The sequence below is a fragment of the Ranitomeya variabilis genome, chromosome 2 (assembly GCF_051348905.1).
Source record: "Ranitomeya variabilis isolate aRanVar5 chromosome 2, aRanVar5.hap1, whole genome shotgun sequence".
In the NCBI taxonomy this organism is placed as follows: domain Eukaryota; kingdom Metazoa; phylum Chordata; class Amphibia; order Anura; family Dendrobatidae; genus Ranitomeya; species Ranitomeya variabilis.
The window spans coordinates 279,749,502-279,772,590 of record NC_135233.1 but is presented as its reverse complement, the minus strand read 5'-3'; the positions used below and the strand labels follow the sequence as shown (position 1 = coordinate 279,772,590).

Below are 23,089 nucleotides of genomic sequence, written 5' to 3'. Positions count from 1 at the left end.
ACGGCTCTGCGTTATAAACTGTAGTGAAACACTTGGGGGTTCAAAGTTCTTACAACACATCTAGATAAGTTCCTTGGGGGGGTCTAGTTTCCAAAATGGGGTCACTTGTGCGGGGCTTCTACTGTTTAGGTACATTAGGGGCTCTGCAAACGCAATGTGACGCTTGCAGACCATTCCATCTAAGTCTGCATTCCAAATGGCGCTCCTTCCCTTCCGAGCCCTTCCATGCGTCCAAACGGTGGTTCCCCCCACATATGGGGTATCAGCGCACTCAGGACAAATTGGACAACAACTTTTGGGGTCCAATTTCTCCTGTTACCCTCGGGAAAATACAAAACTGGGGGCTAAAAAATAATTTTTGTGGGAAAAAAATTTTTGTTTTATTTTTACGGCTCTGCATTATAAACTTCTGTGAAGCCCTTGGTGGGTCAAAGCGCTCACCACACATCTAGATAAGTTCCTTAGGGGGTCTACTTTCTAAAATGGTGTCACTTGTGGGGGGTTTCTACTGTTTAGGTACATTAGGGGCTCTGCAAACGCAATGTGACACCTGCAGACCATTCCATCTAAGTCTGCATTCCAAATGACGCTCCTTCCTTTCCGAGCGCTCCCATGCGCCCAAACAGTGGTTCTCCCCACATATGGTGTATCATCGCACTCAGGACAACTTGGACAACCAATTTTGGGGTCCAATTTCTCCTGCTACCCTCGGGAAAATACAAAACTGGGGGCTAAAAAAATAATTTTTGTGGGAAAAAATTTTTGTTTTATTTTTACGGCTCTGCATTATAAACTTCTGTGAAGCCCTTGGTGGGTCAAAGCGCTCAAAACACATCTAGATAAGTTCCTTAGGGGGTCTACTTTCCAAAATGGTGTCACTTGTGGGGGGTTTCAATGTTTAGGCACATCAGTGGCTCTCCAAACGCAACATGGCGTCCCATCTCAATTCCTGTCAATTTTGCATTGAAAAGTCAAACGGCGCTCCTTCCCTTCCGAGGTCTCCCATGCGCCCAAACAGTGGTTTACCCCCACATATGGGGTATCAGCGTACTCAGGACAAATTGTACAACAACTTTTGGGGTCCAATTTCTTCTCTTACCCTTGGGAAAATAAAAAATTGGGGGTGAAAAGATAATTTTTGTGAAAAAATATGATTTTTTATTTTTACGGTTCTGCATTATAAACTTCTGTGAAGCACTTGGTGGGTCAAAGTGCTCACCACACCTCTAGATAAGTTCCTTAGGGGGTCTACTTTCCAAAATGGTGTCACTTGTGGGGGGTTTCAATGTTTAGGCACTTTTGGGGTCCATTTTCTCCTGTTACCCTTGGTAAAATAAAACAAATTGGAGCTGAAGTAAATTTTTTGTGAAAAAGTTAAATGTTCATTTTTATTTAAACATTCCAAAAATTCCTGTGAAGCACCTGAAGGGTTAATAAACTTCTTGAATATGGTTTTGAGTACCTTGAGGGGTGCAGTTTTTAGAATGGTGTCACACTTGGGTATTTTCTATCATATAGACCCCTCAAAATGACTTCAAATGAGATGTGGTCCCTAAAAAAAAATGGTGTTGTAAAAATGAGAAATTGCTGGTCAACTTTTAACCCTTATAACTCCCTAACAAAAAAAAATTTTGGTTCCAAAATTGTGCTGATGTAAAGTAGACATGTGGGAAATGTTACTTATTAAGTATTTTGTGTGACATATCTCTGTGATTTAATTGCATAAAAATTCAAAGTTGGAAAATTGCGAAATTTTCGCCAAATTTCCGATTTTTTTCACAAATAAACGCAGGTACTATCACAGAATTTTTACCACTATCATGAAGTACAATATGTCACGAGAAAACAATGTCAGAATCACTGGGATCCGTTGAAGCGTTCCAGAGTTATAACCTCATAAAGGGACAGTGGTCAGAATTGTAAAAATTGGCCCGGTCATTAACGTGCAAACCACCCTTGGGGGTGAAGGGGTTAATAGCGGCAAGCTGTTTTGAACAGCTGACATGTCCTGGCTTTGATGCGGGCTCACCACCGGAGCCCGCATCAAAGCGGGGGTTCTGACCTTGGACGTACTATCCCATCCGAGGTCAGAAAGGGGTTAAATACATTTACAGTAAGCTACACAATTACTGTACTAATTATGTCACTAACATTTTTATATTTATGTATTGTATGTGTATCCATCTATTTTATTTTGTCGGGTCACACTGTGATTTTAAGGTACATGGCAGATGAAACGCCGGGTTTTTAAGGACATGGATGTGTAAAAATTGGAAGGCACTCGCATGGTCTGAGTGACATGCAATTTTTTTCCTCACACCCACTGACTTGCATTGGTGAGTCACGTCCGATATACGAAGACAATGGCAGCATGCTGCAATTTTTTTCTGAGTCCAAATTCAGCTGAGAAAAAAAAAATTTGCAGAAGAGCAGGGACTAAGATTACCATTGGTCTAAACGCAATCCAATTTTTATTTATTTATTTTTTAATCAGATTGCTCTCGTCCATTCTTCTCGCAGATGAGCATGAGCCCTTTATGACCCCCTGCAAGTCACCACCGCCAGGTGTAGCAGTACGTGCAGAGTTCTGCCAGTTGCAGTTTGGTTATAGCCTATGTAGGGTTCATTCTGTGAATGCTCCTACAAAGGTTGGTGACAATGTGGGACATCACTTTAACCCTTGGATTACCATAGGACCAGAGGCGAGTATATTGAGTTGATTTAAATGATTAAATTATGTGTTTTATTCTCAGAGTGTGTTTAACTCTTTACTTTCACCAAAACCGCATAAAAAACAGGCGTTTTTCCGTTGCGTTTTTGCTGGCAATAAATTCCTAGAGATGCAGAAACGTTGAAGAAAATTCAGGAAGCAAATGCTCAACGTGCGCACATACCCTAACATGCGTGACAGTCACTGGTGAAGTTATGGAGGGGAGATAAGTGTCACTGCGCATGATGGCGTCAGTGATGTAAAACCAGAATAGTTTCCTCCAGCACACTATGTGTTGGGTCGGTTTATTTTAAGTTATATTATGTGCTGGTTTTAGTGGACCTCCAGAGCAGGTGGGAGGGGGTCCACCGTATCTCCACATGCAGAGTCCTGACAGGACCTGTGTGATGTCAGGATCATCTGATCAGTCACATGATGGAGAGTCACATGGTCTCGTTTTAAATAGCTGAACTCCAGGGTTAGTCTGGGCTATTGAGTGCCTAGAGAGGAAGACTCCAGGAGAGTGTTTATGCACATAGTGCTTGTGCAAGGACATTGTTAACCTTAAGTGGGCTGATCCCCCACTAGTGTAAAGACTGCACGAAGTGCTACCGTTTTGTTTTGCCCAGAGGGCTGTATTTTCTTTACCTTGGTTTATGCGGTACTAATAAACCAAGTGCATGCTTAAAAGCGCAGCGTTTTGACTACCTCCGAGTGCAGCCGAGTGAGCCGATCTACCACACATGACACAAAGATATATTTTTCCTGTTGAATACTAGACACGATATTAAAAACTGACAGAGAAAAAAACCCTAATGAAAATCTAATTCAGCACACTAGTGGGAAGTTGCTTTTTTTAATGTACAGGAAGAAAACTCGATGTCTGAATGAGGCTGCAGGGTGAATTCAGACGTGTGGAGATATCAGGTGTGGATTTTGCACAGAACAATAAATGTGCACGAGCTTTAGAAAAAGAAAAGAAAAACAACATGTTGTAGAAATTTAACTGTGCTCAACGTGTCACGCAAAGGAGAAATCTGCAGCAAAATTTAAAATATAAAACTTACAAAAAAAATTGGGCAAGCAATGTATGTTTATTAGTATCCATATAAAAAAAAAAGACTATGGGTACACATCTTATTCCTCATTAGGGTGATTTTGCATGTAGCATATTGATATCTTATAATTGGTGCCACATAACATGTAAAGCTGTGTCTGCCTCACGGTTGTTCACCATTTGAACCTAAAGACATGAATATAAAGACGAGCATCTACCACACAACATTGGTATGGATGCTACCCTTCAAAAGAGTGGATCATGACATAGTAACATAGTTATTAAGGTTGAAGGAAGACTTTGTTCATCTAGTTCAACCCATACCCTAACCTAACATGCCCTAACATGTTAATCCAGAGGAAGGCAAAAAAAAAAACCCATGTGGCAAAGAGTAAGCTCCACACTGGGTAAAAAAATTCCTTCCCGACTCCACATACAGCAATCAGACTAGTTCCCTGGATCAACATCCTATCAAGGAATCTAGTATATATAACCTGTAACATTATACTTTTCCAGAAAGGTATCCAGTCCCCTCTTAAATTTAAGTAATGAATCACTCATTACAACATCATACGGCAGAGAGTTCCATAGTCTCACTGCTCTTAAAGTAAATAATCTGTGTCTGTTATTATGCTTAAACCTTTTTTCCTCCAGACGTAGAGGATGCCCCCTTGTCCCTGTCACCGGTCTATGAGTAAAAAGATCATCAGAAAGGTCTTTGTACTGTCCCCTCATATATTTATACATTAAAATAAGATCACCCCTTAGCCTTCGTTTTTCCAAACTAAATAGCCCAAAGTGTAATAACCTATCTTGGTATTGCAGACCCCCCAGTCCTCTAATAACCTTGGTTGCTCTTCTCTGCACCCGCTCCAGTTCAGCTATGTCTTTCTTATACACCGGAGACCAGAACTGTACGTAGTATTCTAAGTGTGGTCGAACTAGTGACTTGTATAGAGGTAAAAGTATGTTCTCCTCATGAGCATCTATGCCTCTTTTAATGCATCCCATTATTTTATTTGCCTTTGTAGCAGCTGCCTGACACTGGCCACTGAATATGAGTTTGTCATTCACCCATACACCCAGGTCTTTTTCCTTGACGGTTTTGCTTAGAGTTTTAGAATTAAGCACATAGTTATACATCTTATTCCTTCTACCCAAGTGCATGACCTTACATTTATCCCCATTAAAGCTCATTTGCCATTTATCAGCCCAAGCTTCTAGTTTACCTAAATCATCCTGTAATATAAAATTGTCCTCCTCTGTATTGATTACCCTGCAGAGTTTAGGGTCATCTGCAAATATTGAAATTCCACTCTGTATGTCCCCTACAAGATCATTAATAAATATGTTAAAAAGAAGAGAGCCCAATACTGACCCCTGTGGTACCCCACTGCTAACCACGACCCAGTCCGAGTGTGCTCCATTAATAACCACCCTTTGTTTCCAATCCCTGAGCCAGCTCTTAACCCACTTACAAATATTTTCCCCTATCCCCGTTATTCTCATTTTATGTATCCTTTTGTGTGGCACCGTATCAAAAGCTTTTGAAAAGTCCATATACACTACGTCCACTGGGTTCCCTTGGTCCAGTCCGGAACTTACCTCTTCATAGAAATTGATCATATTAGTCTGACAAGAACGGTCCCTAGTAAACCCATGTTGGTATTGGGTCATGGAGGTTATTCCTCTTCAGATACTCCAGCATAGCATCCCTTAGAATGCCCTCCAGGATTTTACCCACAGTAGAGGTTAAGCTTACTGGCCTATAATTTCCGAGTTCAGTTTTTGTCCCCTTTTTGAATATTGGCACTACATTAGCTATACGCCAGTCCTGTGGTACAGACCCTGTTATTATGGACTCTTTAAAGATGAAAAATAATCGTATATCAATGACTGTACTTAATTCCTGCAGTACTCGGGGGTGTATCCCATCCGGGCCCGGAGATTTGTCAATTTTAGTGATTTTTAGACGCCGCCGTACTTCCTGCTGGGTTAAGCAGGTGACATTTAATGGGGAATTTTTGTTATCACTGATCATATTGTCTGTCATTCAATTTTCTTGTGTAAATACTGATGAAAAAAAGTCATTTAGCATATTGGCTTTTTCCTCATCCTCATCCACCATTTCACCCAGACTATTGTTAAGGGGGTCAAGACTATCATTTTTTAGTTTCTTACTATTTACGTAGTTAAAGAATATTTTGGGATTATTTTTACTCTCTCTGGCAATGAGTCTCTCTGTCTCAATCTTAGCTGCCTTGATTTGCTTTTTACAGAATTTATTTAATTTTCTGTATTTATTTAATGCCTCATCACTACCTGCTTCCTTAAATTCTCTAAATGCTTTCTTTTTGTCACTTATTGCGCCCCTTACAGCTCTATTTAGCCATATTGGTTTCCTCCTATTTCTAGTATGTTTATTCCCATATGGTATATACTGTGCACAGGTCCTATCCAGGATGCTATAGGAATTTAAATATCGCTACATTTTTTATTCTTTCCTAGAAGAAAACATGCAACTGAATGGATTGCCTTGGATCAAGTATGCTATTCATGCAGGAAAATATGACAATACTTGATTTGTGGACTTCTCTTGGCTCTCCCCAATTGCTGCCTACCGCCCATCAGATTCCAGCATGCACAAGGTAGTAAAAAATGGGTTATAGGATGTTTCGCCCATAGCAGTTCGCCCCAGGTACATCCTGTTCATGACGCCAAGTTGAGTTGCCCGACAGGGTAGTGGGGTACTCGGTACCGGGTCCGGTACTTGAAGGGGATGTCACGGTGGCTGCGACCCGGTCCGTGGCCCTGGGCGCCCAAGTAAATTGAAAGGTCTTTAAAGGGAGTTTAAGAATAAAGTTTGTTTGTGACGCCACCTGTGGTATTCTGTCAGTAGGGACCGATGCTGCTTAAAGGGGTCCTCTGGGGTGATAGTATGGCAGCTGGATGGTATAACTTCCCACAGGTGAAGTAAATGTACCCGGGGCGAACTGCTGGGGGCGAAACATCCAAATCCCTAAAAAATGTAACAATTATCTACGGTACAGAGAAAATGAAGAACACACAAACATGGGAAGAGCCATTTTGTTCCAAATAATACTGAAGGAAGAAATGTCTATTTATCACACGTCAGTATATTACAACTAAGACACAGCAATGTATAACGTGATAGATGTTAACAGTTCACAAACTTTTTTTTTAATTATTATTTTTTTTTAATTTAAATGGTTCCCAGCAGTAAATGTTTTCCTATTTAAAGTCACAGCAGTGAGCCAGAGCACCACACCATAGCTGCATTTACTGGCAGCCAGGTTCACTGCCAGCTCTGAGTCACCGCCATAAGCTCCAAACAACAGCACAGCTGCATCTCAGCCCTGTCTAGTGCCGCCAGAAACTACTGGACGATAACCGTGCGTTACAACTGCTTTATGGTACTGCACAGTGCAATGTCCGGACCCAGGGGGAAGAAATAATAAAAACATGCAGCATAAGAGATATAGTGCAGGTCAAAAAATCCCTCTCCCCCTCCCCAAAAAACACCACCCCAAAGCACTGAAAGCTCATAATTATAATGAATAAAGAGTAAGGCTGAATTCAGGCGTCCGTGTAGGACAGCCAGAGCACAGACAGCTTCATAGGCATATCTGGACCGTGATACACAGACATCTGAATTCAATTTTAGTGAAGAAAACCTCTCTATTAGCGATCCTTGTAATAGGATAAAATCCTAAAAATGTGATCACTTGGGTTCAAACGCTCAGAGTCCCATAAATAACGGGGATCTAAGTCCCCTGTATGAATGAAGTGGAGGCACATGATTCACCACAGCTCCTGTTCACTTATATTGGACTGACGAGCGATGTGAATGTAGCAGTGGTATGAATGCTCGAGCACTGCTCTGATCAATTACATGGGACTGACAAATTGACAGTCTAAGGGTAAGTTCACACGGCGTTTTTGCTGCTTTTTTTCTGCTGCTTTTTTTCTGCAGCAAAATTTGATCATCTTGGCAGGAAAGAAGCTGCGCCAAAAACGCAGGTTTAGGTGCGTTTTTGGTGCGTTTTTTTCCCCTCTTTGTCCACGTTAATGTCCTTGGATTTTCAGCAGCAAAAACGCAGCAAATGATACCTGCGTTTTTGCTGCGTTTTTTTCAACACCCATTCAAGTCAATGGGTGAAAAACGCAGCAAAAACGCTGAAAGAAGTGACATGCGCTATGTCCAAAAAACGCAGCAAAGCACAAAATACTGATCAAACAAAAAAAGCAATGTGTTTGCATGAGATTTCTGAAATCTCATAGGCTTTGCTGGGATTGTAAAAAGCAGCTGAAAATTAGCATAAAAAAATGCAGCAAAAACGCCCTGTGTGAACTTACCCTTAGGTTAAGTTCACACAGGGCGTTTTTGCTGCTTTTTTTTTCTGCAGCAAAACCTGATCTTCTTGGCAGGAAAGAAGCTGCGTCAAAAGAGCAGGTGTAGGTGCGTTTTGAGTGTGTTTTTTGTTGCGTATTTGGTGTTTTTTTTTTTCTCTTTGACCATGCTAATGTCCTTGGATTTTCAGCAGCAAAAAAGCAGCAAAGAATGATACCTGCGTTTTTGCTGCATTTTTTCAACACCCATTCAAGTCAATGGGTGAAAAAAACCAGCAAAAACGCTGAAAGAAGTAACATGCTCTATGTCCAAAAAACGCAGCTAAGCAGAAAATACTGATCAAACAAAAAAACAATGTGTGTGCATGAGATTTCTGAAATCTCATAGGCTTTGCTGCTATTGTAAAAAGCAGCTGAAAATTAGCATTAAAAAAAAGCAGCAAAAATGCCCAGTGTCAACTTAGCCTTAGGCCGGTTTCACACGTCAGTGGCTCCGGTACGTGAGGTGACAGTTTCCTCACGTACCGGAGACACTGACACACGTAGACCCATAAAAATCAATGCATCTGTTCAGATGTCATTGATTTTTTGCGGACCGTGTCTCCGTGTGCCAAACACGGAGACATGTCAGTGTTCGTGGGAGCGCACGTATTACACGGACCTTACGCGGACATTCTCCGTCTGGGGTCCGTGTGCGTGCAGGAGACAGCGCTACAGTAAGCGCTGTCCCCCCCACATGGTGCTGAAGCCGCGATTCATAGGTTCCCTGCAGCAGCGTTTGCTGCCCCCCCCCCCCCGCTGTTCTGAAAATACCCGCTCCCTCGTTGGCTGTCACTCCTTCCTCTCTGCCCCGCGCCTTCTACTGTATGCGGTCACGTGGGGCCGCTCATTAACAATCATGAATAGTCGGCTCCGCCCCTATGGGAGGTGGAGCCACATTCATGACTGTAAATGATCGGCCCCACGTGACCGCATACACTAGAAGCCGCGGCCAGACCAGGAAGCAGCGAGGGAGGCGGGTAAGTATTTTCTGACCAGCAGGGGGGGGGAAGAGGGGGTTTTGGGGGGCGCACAGGGGGTGGGAGGGCGGCGGACACATAGATCTTTATTTTAAACACTATTATTCATATTTTCTCTGGGTCATTCCATATCAAGTGATCCAAATATGAATATTTTTTTTACCTGACGTCTTTAGATTTTTTTTATTTTTTGTTTTTATGAAGTACAACTTTAGTTAATTACAAATTAAAAGTTTAGAATTTTTTTCTTCAGTTAATTTTTTACAGATTTTTAAAGTTTTAAAAAAGTGCGGATTTTGGCCTGGTATGGCTTTACATTTTTTATCGTATCTCGGGCTAGAATTAAGATATAGAGGTGGGAGAGGCATCATTTTTCTCAGAACGGTACCGGCTTTCATTTGATATGTCACAAGACTATGTTTCTTTATATTTTGTTTTGGTGAAATCAAATTAAACATTTTGATGTGCAATTCTGAAAAAAACGTATGTTTTAAAATTGTGAAAACATGCATGTGTGTTACTTGTGTCCTTGTTTATATTTGTACCGGGATTCAACTTGGGATCTATCACATTTGTATTTTTTTTTTAAGCCTTGAATCATCTGATTTTAGGTTTGTGCGAGTTTCTTCCCTTTTTCTTTTCAAATTACAACTTATTGCATTCAGCATTTATATGTAACAATAAAGAAACACAAAAAATAAATACCAAAGTGCCAGAATAAATACATCTTATTTATCATAACACAACTTGCTCAGCATTTTCTACCTGAATGCATTGAACAAGCCAAAAGAAAAAACGTGATCACATCCTCAAGTGTGATTTTCTAAATACAGTCTGATCCTAATTATATGTTAAAAACAAGATTAAAAGAACCAATATTTTTACCACCTATTTATACATGGAACAATTTTTTTTCTACTATATCACTAAACATGTCATTTCTGAAGTGTTTAAGAAGAATAGTCCAGTAGTTAAATCCTCGTACTATAAAATATGAACTAATCAAACAATTAATAGTAGGTTTTTACACTGGCCTGTTATCATCAATGTGTCCCTTCTAGTGGGTGAAATGTCATCTTGTCCATAAGCGCTCACTAGCAATGGCCGTTTCCTTCTGTGTCAGAGTATGTGCGGCTGTCATGGTGCTCGGCTCCACCTGAGTTATATCTGATTTTTGTAACTTTTACAATGTCTAATTTTCTTGGATACACAAAGGACGGCGGTGGACCAGAAGGTGCAGAAAAGTCACTTCTATGTCTAAATTTTCACAATCTTTGGAGAGTCCAGTAGCCGCCAGCGCTGATCATATTCACAGGTCACATCACCAGTTGTCATCCATTGCCGATCTTGTGCCGCCTTCTACCACTTCATAGACATCACTGTCTTTATTTCCACTACATGGGATGACAGTCCGGTATTGCGGAGTCCCTGTGATGGGTTCTGCTTCCTGTAACCGATATAACAAACTCTCCTCCTCCTCTTCGTAGTCCAGGTTTGTACAATACATGAACTGGATGTTAAGAATATTTTTCTCCCTCCATTTGAACAGTTGTCTGGGTGTTCAGATTTGGTGCGAATACGGTCTGTGGAGGCCCGAGCTGCCGGCCTGTCATCTGCTCTGCAGTCACTGTCTACCCCTGTTCAATCTCAGGTTGGGCCCTAACAAAGCTTTCTCCTCTGTTCTCTCCTGCTTCTAAGCTCTAACATAATAAAATAATACAGGAATATCTAGCAATCATGGATTATTAGGTAAATATGAACCCCACACTTACTTCTACACCACAGGCTGAACAGACCTGAAATCAAGATTTTTGAACTGACACTGTAATAGTTTTATTTTTTAAAATATGATCCCATCACGATCCCAGCTTGTATTTTGGTACAGATGTGGCTAGGATCATAACAGGCACATGTGCTGTTTTTGAAATTTTTTAATTAAACGTTTTTTTCGGAAATGTATTTTAAAGTTTTGCGCTTGCGTTCGCATAGGTAAAATATTATTAAAGATACTCTTGTGACATATCTGGTGAAAGCCTGTACAGTTCTGAGTAGAATGGTGTTTATTTTGTTTCTCTATCTCTTTTCTAGCCTGAGTTATGGGGAGAAATGTAAAGGCAGACAACACCGAAATCCGCACTTTTTCCGAACTTTGAAAATCAATAAAAAAAAAAAAAAAAATCTAGATTTTTTTTTCTTCATATTTTGCATTCTCTGACACACTATTACCAAATAACAAAATCTCAAAAGAATTAAAAATATAGTGGTAAAAATCATTGGTTCACTTGACATGGAATGACCCCTCTGCAGCAAACGCTGCTGCAGGGAACATATGAATCGCGGCTTCAGCGCGATGCAGGGTACCACACGCGTGGGTACCACACGCTCCATGTGGTACCCACTCGCCATACGGGCGGCACACGTGTGCCGCACGTATGGCCTATGTGAGTTCCCAGGCACACGGACACGGATAACTCCGGTACCGATTTATTCCGGTACCGGAATTATCTGGACGTGTGGGACAGCCCTTAGAGGAAACCGGTCATGTTAGTTATAGCATGTTAACTGACCCCAATGTGCACTAACACTTTTTCCCATTAACCCCTTTCTGACCTCGGAAGGGATAGTACGTCCGAGGTCAGATCCCCGCTTTGATGCAGGGCGCTGAGCCCACATCAAAGTCGTGACATGTCAGCTGTTTGGAACAGCTGACATGTGCGCGCAATAGCGGCGAGTGGAATCGTGATCCACCCACTGCTATTAACTAGTTAAATGCCGCTGTCAAACGCTGACAGCAGCATTTAACTAGCGCTTCCAGCCGAACGGCCGGAAATGCGCGCATCGCCGACCCCCGTCACATGATCGGGGGTCAGCGATGCGTCAGGATAGTAACCATAGAGGTCCTTGAGACCTCTATGGTTACTGATGCCGGCTTGCTGAGCGCTCATAGCAGGCCTGTAATTAAGCTACATAGGAGCGATCTGATTATCGCTGCTATGTAGCAGAGCCCATCAGGCTATGCCAGCTTCTAGCCTCCCATGGAGGCTATTGAAGCATGGCAAAAGTAAAAAAAAAAAAAAAATGAAATAAATAAAAAAATATATAAAAGTTTAAATCACCCCCCTTTCGCCCCATTCAAAATAAAACAATAAAAATAAAATAAAATATACACATATTTGGTATTGCCGCGTTCAGAATCGCCCGATCTATCAATACAAAAAAAGGATTAACCTGATCACTAAACTGCGTAGCAAAAAAAAAAAAAAATTGAAACGCCAAACTTAAGTTTTTTTGGTCGCCGCAACATTGCATTAAAATGCAATAACGGGAGATCAAAAGAACGTATCTGCACCAAAATGGTATCACTAAAAACGCCACCTCAGCACACAAAAAATAAGCCCTCAACCAACCCCAGACCACGAAAAATGGAGACGCTACGGGTATCGGAAAATGGAGCAATTTTTTTTTTTTTTTTTTTTAGCAAAGTTTGGAATTTTTTTTCGCCACTTAGATAAAAAATAACCTAGACATGTTTGGTGTCTATGAACTCGTAATGACCTGGAGAATCACAATGACAGGTCAGTTTTAGCATTTAGTGAACCTAGCAAAAGCCAAACAAAAACAAGTGTGGGATTGCACTTTTTTTTTGCAAATTTCATCACACTTGGAATTTTTTTCCCATTTTCTAGTACAATACATGGTAAAATCAATGATGTCGTTCAATAGTACAACTCGTCCCACAAAAAATAAGCTTTCACATGGCCATATTGACGGAAAAATAAAAAAGTTATGGCTCTGGGAAGGAGGGGAGCGTAAAAAGAACACGGAAAAACTAAAAATCCCAAGGTCATGAAGGGGTTAAAAACGCTGTAGTCATGTCCAAAAAGCACTTTACATAGTTCAATCGTACCTGCTCATTTAGTCATAGGGGTGATTTGATTGGTGTTCCAGGTAGCGCCGTCACTCAAATCCACTGTAAAGTCCTGTACTTGCGCATTGTTTAGTGTGGAGCTGCGCTTGTACGGTGTTGAGCAGACAGCCACGCCTGCAGTGTGTAGTTGCACTTGCGCAGTGTGTGGCAAGCGCGGCTCCCCGCCATACATTGTGCGAGTGCAGCCCCACATTACACACTGCGCAAGCGCAACTGTCCGCTCAACACTGCGCCAACGAGGCTCCATACAGCGCAAACATGGGATTTTACAGCGGGTTCGAGTGACGTTGAGCGGGCAGCCACATGTGTGTAGCAAGCGCGGCTCCTCGCTACACACTGAGCAAGATTTTACAGTGGATTCCAGTGACGTCAGCGCAACCTGGAACATCCAATTACTTGGGCAGTGACTCCGTGACTGAACGAAAATGAAGAACACCCCAGTAACTATATAGTTAGATCATACATGCTCACTTAAAATGCTTTTTGGACATTACAGGGCCATTTTTAACTAAAACAAAATGTATTAATGATGCATATTGCATCACCAACAAAGCAATGGGGACAGGTTAGATGATAAAAATGACATGACAGGTTCCCTTTAATTAATCCCATAGAAGTAATGGAATGGTGGTCAAGCATGGACACCAATGCTACATTCACAGAGTGGAGAAATCCCAATGTGAAAGTTGGTTGAGGTCTCATATGCTTTTGGCTTTTAAAAGGTATTTTGAAACTGCAACCCCCAGCATTCACCAATAGCTACATGCTACACATTATAGCCTCCCTATATGAAATCTGTCACCATGTTATGCTGTGCTGACAACAATATAAGGTGAGGATCGATCCTGAATCCAGAGCTCGAGGTTTCTCCTTTTTTTCTCTAGTAGCTGCCTTCATAAAATCCCTTGGTTACCTGCTGTAGCACGGCAGAGCGGAGGTGTTTGCTCAGTGCTTAGCACACTCAGCCCGTGAGATTCATGAGCTAATGACCCCTCTGTACATATGAACAGTATACAGATAGCTGGCTGGGTGGGGAGCTGCAGCAGATATCCAAAGATTTTATAGAAATCACTGCTAGATGAAGTAAAACATTGCTGGGTCTTCATCACTAGTATATACTGTGCTCTGATGGAGGACTATAACCTTAGAATCTGTCAGCAGGTTTATGCTATGTAATCTTAACACTGCAGGAGATAGAGGGTCAAACACTGAATTCAGGGATGTGTCACTTCTAAAAGTGCTAACTGAGAAGCAACTTCCCCTCCTGTGATAAGCACCTCATGTCTACAGACTTTGTATAGAGCCCGGTGTGGACGGGGTTAGCTTTCTCAGGTCTGCTGCAAATATACAAACTGATTGTGTCAGAATGGCTGCACCCAGTAATCTAAGGGCCCCTTCACACTGTGCAATCAAAGTCTGAACGAGCGTTCGATTTGTGACGTTTATCCGTCCTCGTTCCGAGGTTGCAAAGTGTGACATGGCGTTACGATCTGCGATGCAGCCCAGCATCGTACGATGTGAAAGAAAGAGCAGAACTTTCTTTCGTCGTAAATGTCTCGCTGTGGCGGTCGAAATCGTAGTATGTGACGGCGGTCATACGAGCTCGTAATGCGACTACGTGGGTTGGGCTTCCGCATACCTGTCTCCTGATTGGGCGTGACGTTTTAGCACGCCCATGCTGGTAATACGTCACGCTCGGAGTCGTAGGACTATGGCGGTGTGAAGGGTAGCGTACGATTGCGACGCGTGACGTTCACATCGCAACTACGTCAGAAAAAGCGTTAACATCGTAGAGTGTGACCGCTGGCTACGAGCTCGTACTGCGATGTCGAATATGACGCAAATGCGTCGTAATCGTAGCAGAATCGACCAGTGTGAAGGGGCCCTAAGTGATACATCATTGAAATCAGGGTCTCTTTGCCTACATCAGACTGCTCACAGCTGAGGTAGAAAAAAACTGCTGACAGACTCCCTTTAACTGCAGATCCACAGAAATTAAATACTTTAACAAAAAAAAGCCTAAGGCCCTGATCATTCCAAATTTGTGACTGAAGATTAAGTTTATGGTTTATTACTGTAAAGAAGAGAGGACAAAGGTGAAAAAAAAAAAAAAAGTATAAAACCCAGCTAACGGTAACCTGATGGGAGATGCATGTCGTCCAAACCCAGGATAGCATGAATTAGATACTGATTGAGTCACTGAAGACATATAGGATTTAGTCTGCGCCACTTAAGAGGAAATATACTTTTGATAAGCATCCCAGAACGTCTCCTCGCCCCACTCCCCTAGACTGACAGGTCTCTTAGGCCTCTTTCACACTTCCGTCTGCTGTGGAGCGTCGTAATGCGTTGATGTGACGGATCGATGGACATCGTGAAAATAGGGAAAAACGTGCGCAATGTATCCAGTATCTTGACGGATGCGTTGCTGCCTGAATTTCAATGGAGAAATTTCTCTCTCTCTCTCTCTCTCTCTCTCTCTCTCTCTCTCTCTCTCTCTCTCTCTCTCTCTCTCTCTCTCTCTCTCTCTCTCTCGAGAGAGAGAGAGAGAGAGAGAGAGAGAGAGATTTTTTTTTTTCCCCGGACTTGAAAATCCTTCCAGGCATGCTTAGAGTGGAAAAACGGGATACGTCGCTGGATTCCTGTTTTTCACAGTCAGCGACGCATCCTGCATCCATAGGCTTCCATTATAGCCAGTGACGGGCAGCGCAGGATGCGTCGCTGACAGATTTTCCGACGTGCAGAAAAAACGTTCCTCTGAACGTTTTCTCCGCCCGACGGACCGTTTTTGGCTGATGGATCCAGTGCACAACGGATGAAACGGATGGCCATCCATCACAATCCGTCACTAATATAAGTCTAGGAGAAAAAACAGGATCCTGCAAAAAAGTTTGCTGGATCCTGTTTTCTCAAAACTCGACGGATTGTGACGGGAGATGAAAGACGGAAGTGTGAAAGAGGCCTTAGTACACACAATCCCCAGCCGGCATCAAAATATTCTTTCTGTGAAAACACTGCAGCATTTCAGAGCAAACCATACATAGTTACAATAATGACGCCAGCTCCTGATGCACGCTGCACATGGCATAGGCAGCATCAATCTTGCCAGGCTCACTAAGGGCACTCCCACCCACTCTTAAAAGCAGACAATTTGGGAAATACATGGGAAAAATAAGTCACCAAGAATCAGATCCTAGGACATAGGCTAACCTTGAATTTACATGGTAATGTGGTCCTGTCAATACCTGATTGTTGAGATGCATCATGAGCAGTCCAACTATTCTTCCATATGAGACCACTAAGTAACCAAAGACAAGTGTGCACAACACAGACCTTCGTTGCATTTTTATTTTGTTTTCCCACTTCAGAAAAGCATCATTGCCCCCATAATAAAAAGCAGTCACTAGCTGCTTATTGCACTTGTTCCACAATACATTCTTCTTCATAAGAGACCATTCTGCTCATGGCCCTTTGTCCTGCCCTGCGATCAAAGTTTATATTACCTGCCAAGTAGTATGGGAGACCTAAGATGGACACACTGAAACATGGACCTCTGAGGAGTCAGTATGCTTACTTATACAGGAGAAGAGCTTGGCTGTGGAGGATCAATAGCCATTGGTTCTGCCCTTTGGTTTGCTGACAGATTGTGATCAACTATCTGGCTACAAATGACTTGCACAGCTACAAGATCACCAAGTCATTGGAAATCCTTTACCTAAAAAGGCAGCTCTAATATTGAGTGATACCTAGGCTAGAAAGATCAGTGCATCTGCCTGCAGAGGGTACACCAGGAAAAAAACATACATGGTTTATTAAAACGAAACCTTACCAGGATCAACCAGGGTCTTCTGGTACATTTCCTTCAGCTTCTTGCTCTTCACATTCCTTCCTTGAGTGAGGTTTCGGTACATTTCATAGCCGATAATCAACACTCCTCCATTATCATGCCAGCGTTGTAGAATGTATCCTCGCTCTTGAGGACGCTTTACTGTCACAAGTTCACAGACCTGACAGAAGACAAAACCACATAATGCAATAACTGAAGCAATGAAATACTAGGCTCTGGACCACAACAGAACACAAGGTGACTTTAGCTTGTGAAAGTGACTTACTAGGGCAGATTTATCAACACTAATTCTTACACAGTGAAGACTTAGGGTACCGTCTCACAGTGGCACTTTTGTCGCTATGACGGTACGATCCATACGATATCGCTGTGTCTGACACACAGCAGCGATCAGGGACCCTGCTGAGAATCGTACGTCGTAGCAGATCGTTTGGAACTTTCGTCGCTGGATCTCCCGCTGTCATCATTGGATCGGTGTGTGTGACACCGATCCAACGATGCGTTCGCTTGTAACCAGGGTAAACATCGGGTTACTAAGCGCAGGACCGCGCTTAGTAACCCGATGTTTACCCTGGTTACCGTCGTAAATGTAAAAAAAACAAACAGTACACACTTACATTCCGGTGTCCGTCAGGTCCCTTGCCGTCTGGTTCCCGCACTGACTGACTGCCGGCCGTAAAGTGAAAGCAGAGCACAGCGGTGACGTTACATTTACGACGGTAACCAGGGTAAACATCGGGTTACTAAGCGCGGCCCTGCGCTTAGTAACCCGATGTTTACCCTGGTTACCCGGGGACCTCGGCATCGTTGGTAGCTGGAGAGCTGTCTGTGTGACAGCTCCCCAGCGACCACACAACGACTTACCTACGATCACGGCCAGGTCGTATCGCTGGTCGTGATCGTTGGTAAATCGTTTTGTGAGACGGTACCCTTAGACTAGGCCAGGGAATATGTTTGTCTCACAATTGACTCCCATATACAAATATTGTCTTACAATTATAGTGATTATATACTATACATACTCCACCCTGCGAGCAAAGTCCCCCCCATCCTGGTGCCCATCTAGTACCAATGTTCTCCCCACCCTGGTGCCCATCTAGTACCAATGTGCCCCCCACTCTGGTGCCCATCTAGTACCAATGTTCTCCCCACCCTGGTGCCCATCTAGTACTAATGTCCCCCCCACTCTAGTGCTCATCTAGTAGTAAAGTCCCCCCACCCTGGTGGTGGTGTAGGAGTAGGGAGTAGTAGTGAGTGTGAGTAGTAGTTATAGTGAGTAGTAGTGAGTAGTAGTAGTAGTGAGTAGTAGTGAGTAGTAGTAGTAGTAGAGAGTAGTAGTGAGTAGTAGTAGTGAGTAGTAGTAGTGAGTAGTAGTAGTGAGTAGTAGTAAGAAGTAGCAGTGAGTAGTAGTAGTGATTAGTAGTAGCGAGTAGTAGTTGTGAGTAGTAGTAGTACCACTATTTGCTAGACGAAGTGCAGACATATCTTCCTTCTACTACATTTAATTAGCACAACGCACCAACCCATTTCCTCAAGTTACAAATGGGTCACACTCCAAATTAGATATAAACATATTGACAAAACGGTTGATTAAACCCAGTCACGAAGTGTATGATATTTAAAACCAAACCTTTATTCATATGTAACAATACAAAAAAATATTAAAACAGTGCCTCAAAATCAAGTAAAGTATTTAAATGTCAAGGAAGGCAGCGAGATTTATAGGTATATTGCTTCACAGTTTCATACAAGTCACCAAACAAACATTTCCATGTGGTTCATACCACAGTCGAACAATAACACCGCAAAATTGCTACCGTAACTATCTCTGGTGACCATACAGAAACCACACGTGATGTATACAAAATGATCCCTCATTCATCAGTTCGTGGTCCGCACAATGGGGAATGCTAAAGACTCAATACTAATTCCTTGCTCAAACATAGAACACAAGGGAAGCAGCCAAATATTGCACATAATCCCTATCCCTCAATCGTATGCCCTGCTTACACAGTCCCAGGCAGGAAATTCCCACCATCATGAAAGCATCCCAGGACAAAAACACTTCTTGTAAAGTCCACCACGCCATACAGGCAATATATCAAATGAACAATCTTATATAGCATTGCGGGCAATCTGCCCGGTACATATTACCTGAATCGCTAATCCTCTGCCTCGTGGAACGCTGCACCTTGACTACCCCGACGCGCGTTTCGCATCCGCTTCCTCCTGGGGGCGTTTCTAAGGTAAGGCATCTTGGAGTATTTAAAATCAAGACCAACCAATCAGATAGCTCGCAGGGGAATATCCCCAGTACGTCATCCCAGGACACACACCATTAATAGACCAATCACATACGAGGGGCCGTCCCCGGTACGCCTCCATCTATTCACCCATCCTATACAGGAGGTCATCCTCGGTGTGTCACCAGGTGTTCCCCTGCCACGGGGCAGAGGATTAGCGATTCAGGTAATATGTACCGGGCAGATATTTTTTTGTATTGTTACATGTGAATAAAGGTTTGGTTTTAAATATCATACACTTCGTGACTGGGTTTAATCAACCGTTTTGTCAATATGTTTATTTCTCCTACATTTAGTAGTAATGTCCCCCACTCTGATCCTTATTTAGTAGCAATGTCCCTCCCCACCCTGGTCCCCATCTAGTAGTAGCATCCCTCATACTGGTCCCCATCTAGTAGTAGCATCCCTCATCCTGGTCTCCATCTAGTAGTAGCATCCCTCATCCTGGTCTCCATCTAGTAGTAGCATCCCTCATCCTGGTCCCCATCTAGTAGTAGCATCCCTCATCCTGGTCTCCATCTAGTAGTAGCATCCCTCATCCTGGTCTCCATCTAGTAGTAGCATCCCTCATACTGGTCCCCATCTAGTAGTAGCATCCCTCATACTGGTCCCCATCTAGTAGTAGCATCCCTCATACTGGTCCCCATCTAGCAGTAGCATCTCTCATCCTGGTCCCCATCTTGCAGTGATGTCACCAATCCTTCCGCTCTTCACTTTTGCCTGTCTCTTCTACAGGCAGTATACAACGTTATACCTGACGCTTTTGTGTCCTCAGAACCATCATCGGTCACTAGAACAGGGGTCCCCTGAGCTCTGTTCAGGCTCTCTGTATGTCAGCAGGAAGAGCTTATATGTATTTTAGCAGAGGTTACTGTTACTTTTGGGCCCCAAAAGATTAAATATATCTAGGGGTTGATTCAGTAGAGTGTTGTGCTCAGCAATTTCTGTCATTACCACAAATACTGAAAGCTGCTCCATTCAAACGGCTCCTCACGCTGGTTGAAGTGTGATGGAACAGGTAGAGGTTCTAGTGATTGGTGGGTGTTGTAGCAGATAGGACAATAATATACTTTGTGAGGGAAGGGGTAGATGTTCTAGTGATTGGTGGGTGTTGTAGCGGATAGGACAATAATGTACTTTATCAGAAAACCACTTTTTAACAACAAAAAAAAAATTTGTACTTTAGCCTTTTAATTCACTCTAAAGTACTAAAATTACAAATCCAGATTTTTGGATCTAGCTTCAGTAACAAGAATATTAAATAAGAGATACCAAATTACCGTGCTTTAATTGTAATATACGTACCTCTAACGCTTCATCATCATTGAGGCCGTCCTGCCATTTTTCAAACTCATTGGTCCAGTTTAAAACTGTATTTAAAGGACACACCACCAGAGCAGTGGAAAAGTCTAGCTGGTCATTGAGCAGGACAGTATGTAGAAATGAAACCACCTGAACAAAAAACAAAAACAACGTAAGATGTGATGATTTGTCTGAGCCGAAAACATTGTTAGGGAATCCCCACATTTGTTGTGGCTGCCTAAAAGGCGCAAAACATGCAGTGCAAGGGACTATAACATATTATCCAAGCACACCCAAGATACTCGGATAACACCCGAGCATACTCTGATAACACTCTATCCGAGCAAGTTCGCTCATCACTAGAGGTTCTTCACATGAATTTTGCCAAAATTATTTGTTATAAAAAAATAGAAGCTGTACTCCATGATTTGAATCCTGCTTCCATGTTCTCCATTGTTTCTAACTAGGAAAGGTATCTGCATGTAAAGTCACCTAAGTCATACTGCCCAAAAGTGCAAGCATCATGAATCAGTCTGCTCACATGGCTGCAGCTGGTATATTTTTCTCTGAAAAAGTTAAGATATACTTTTAAGATCTGACTGGGGACATTACAAACCCAGCACTGCTGCTGGTTCGCTTGTCCCAGGTGATTGACAGGTCTCTCGCTACGGGAGAAACCTGTGAATCACGTCCAGCAATGCTGAGAAAAGCCCACTGAGGCCAGTGCTGCACTAGACTCATCTCTGCCCATGGTCCCTGGCCGAATCATTAAGCTCGTCACCATATTGTGACTTTTCAGTTTTTGCGTTTTCGTTTTTTGCTCTCCTTCCTAGAGCCATAACTTTTTTAAAAAAAAATTTCCGCCAATGTGGCCGTGAGGGGGATTGTTTTCGGCGAGATGAGTTGTACTTTTGAACGACACCATTGGTTTTACCATATAGTGTACCGGAAAATGGGGAAAAAAATTCCAAGTACGGTGAAATTGCAAAAAAAAAGTGCAATTCCACGATTGTGTGGTTTTTTTTTACCATAATCACTAAATGCGAAAACTGACCAGCTATTATGAATCTCCAGGACATTACTGGTTCGCAGTCACCAAACATGCACAGGTTTGTTTTTTTTATTTAAGTGGTGAATTTTTTTTTTTTTTTTTTTTTTTAAAGTTTGTAAAAAATAAAAATAAAAAAAAGGGCACCATTTCCCGAGACCTGTAGCAGCTCCATTTTTCAGTATCTGGAGCTAGGTGAGGGCTTATTTTAGGAGCACCGAGCTGATGTTTTTATCGATACTATTTTGGTGTAGCTTCGATCTTTTGATAATTTGTTATTGCAATGTTGCAGCAGCAACAAAAGAAAACGTAATTCTGGCTTTTTTTTCTTCCTCTCACTGCAACGTTCACCGATTTGATTCTATTTATATTTTGATAGATCGGGCGTTTCTGAACACAGATACCAAATGTGTATTTTTTATTTTTTTTATTTTATTTTGAATAGGGTGAAGAGGCGATTTGCACGTTTATATTTTTAAAATATTAAGAACTTAATGATCGTACGCTATGAACACCAGCAACAGGGCAGTGCTCATACCATATCGGCACTGACAAGCACAGGGGTCTCCTGCAGACCCCCGGTTGTCATGCCAACCCTTTGGCGCCCTGCGATCATGTGACAGGGGCACCGATGGGTAGGGTTAAACCTTTCCCGACCTGTAACACAGCGTATGCGTCATGAAAGTCTGTGCCAATCCGACCTGTGACGCATATGCTGTGTCACAGAATGATTGCGTCCCTGCAGGTCAGGTGAAAGGGTTAACTCCATTTTCACCTGACCTACAGGGACAGGGGGAGTGTTACTTCAGCCCAGGGGGGGTGGCTTCGCCACCCCCGTGGCTAAGATCGCTCTGATTGGCTGTTGAAAGTGAAAGCCAATCAGAGAAATTTCTAATATTTCACCTAGTAGTGAAATATTACAATCCAGCCATGGCCGACGCTGCAATATCATCAGCCATGGCTGGAAACCCTGATGTGCCCCCACCACCGCCACCAATCTCCTCCCCAGTCCTCCGTTCTGTCCCGTACTCCCCTCCGTCCGCCTGTCCGCTCTCCCGTTCGCTCCCCTCCGCCCGCCTTTCCATTCTCCTGTCCGCTCCCCGTGCTCCGATCCACCCCCCGTCCCCCCCGTGCTCCGATCCCCCCCATACTTACCGAGCCTCCCGTTGTCCATCCGTCTTCTCCATGGGCGCCGCCATCTTCCAAAATGGCGGGCGCATGCACAGTGCGCCCGCCGAATCTGCCGGGCGGCAGATTCGTTCCAGGTACATTTTGATCACTGTGATAAAACCTATCACAGTGATCAAAATAAAAAAAAATAGTAAATGAACACCCCTCCACCCCTTTTTCACCCCCATAGGTAGGGACAATAATAAAATAAAGAAAATATTTTTTTTTCTCCACTAGGGTTAGGGCTAGGGTTAGAACTATGGTTAGGGTTAGGGCTAGGGTTATGATTAGGGTTAGAACTATGGTTAGGGTTAGAATTAGGGTTAGAACTAGG

At 42.8% G+C, this 23,089-nt stretch overlaps 1 protein-coding gene across 2 annotated transcripts in view; it reads right to left on the bottom strand.

Moving 5' to 3' along the window:
- The window catches only part of ATRX (ATRX chromatin remodeler), a 272,152-nt gene that overhangs the window by 66,961 nt on the left and 182,102 nt on the right, over nucleotides 1-23,089 (bottom strand). For both annotated transcript variants that reach the window (XM_077285034.1, XM_077285033.1), the window contains exons 19-20: nucleotides 20,541-20,687; nucleotides 16,915-17,092 (exon numbers count right to left, since the gene is read on the bottom strand). In XM_077285034.1, the coding sequence (XP_077141149.1) occupies nucleotides 16,915-17,092; nucleotides 20,541-20,687 (325 nt within the window). The remainder of the gene's footprint in view (nucleotides 1-16,914; nucleotides 17,093-20,540; nucleotides 20,688-23,089) is intronic.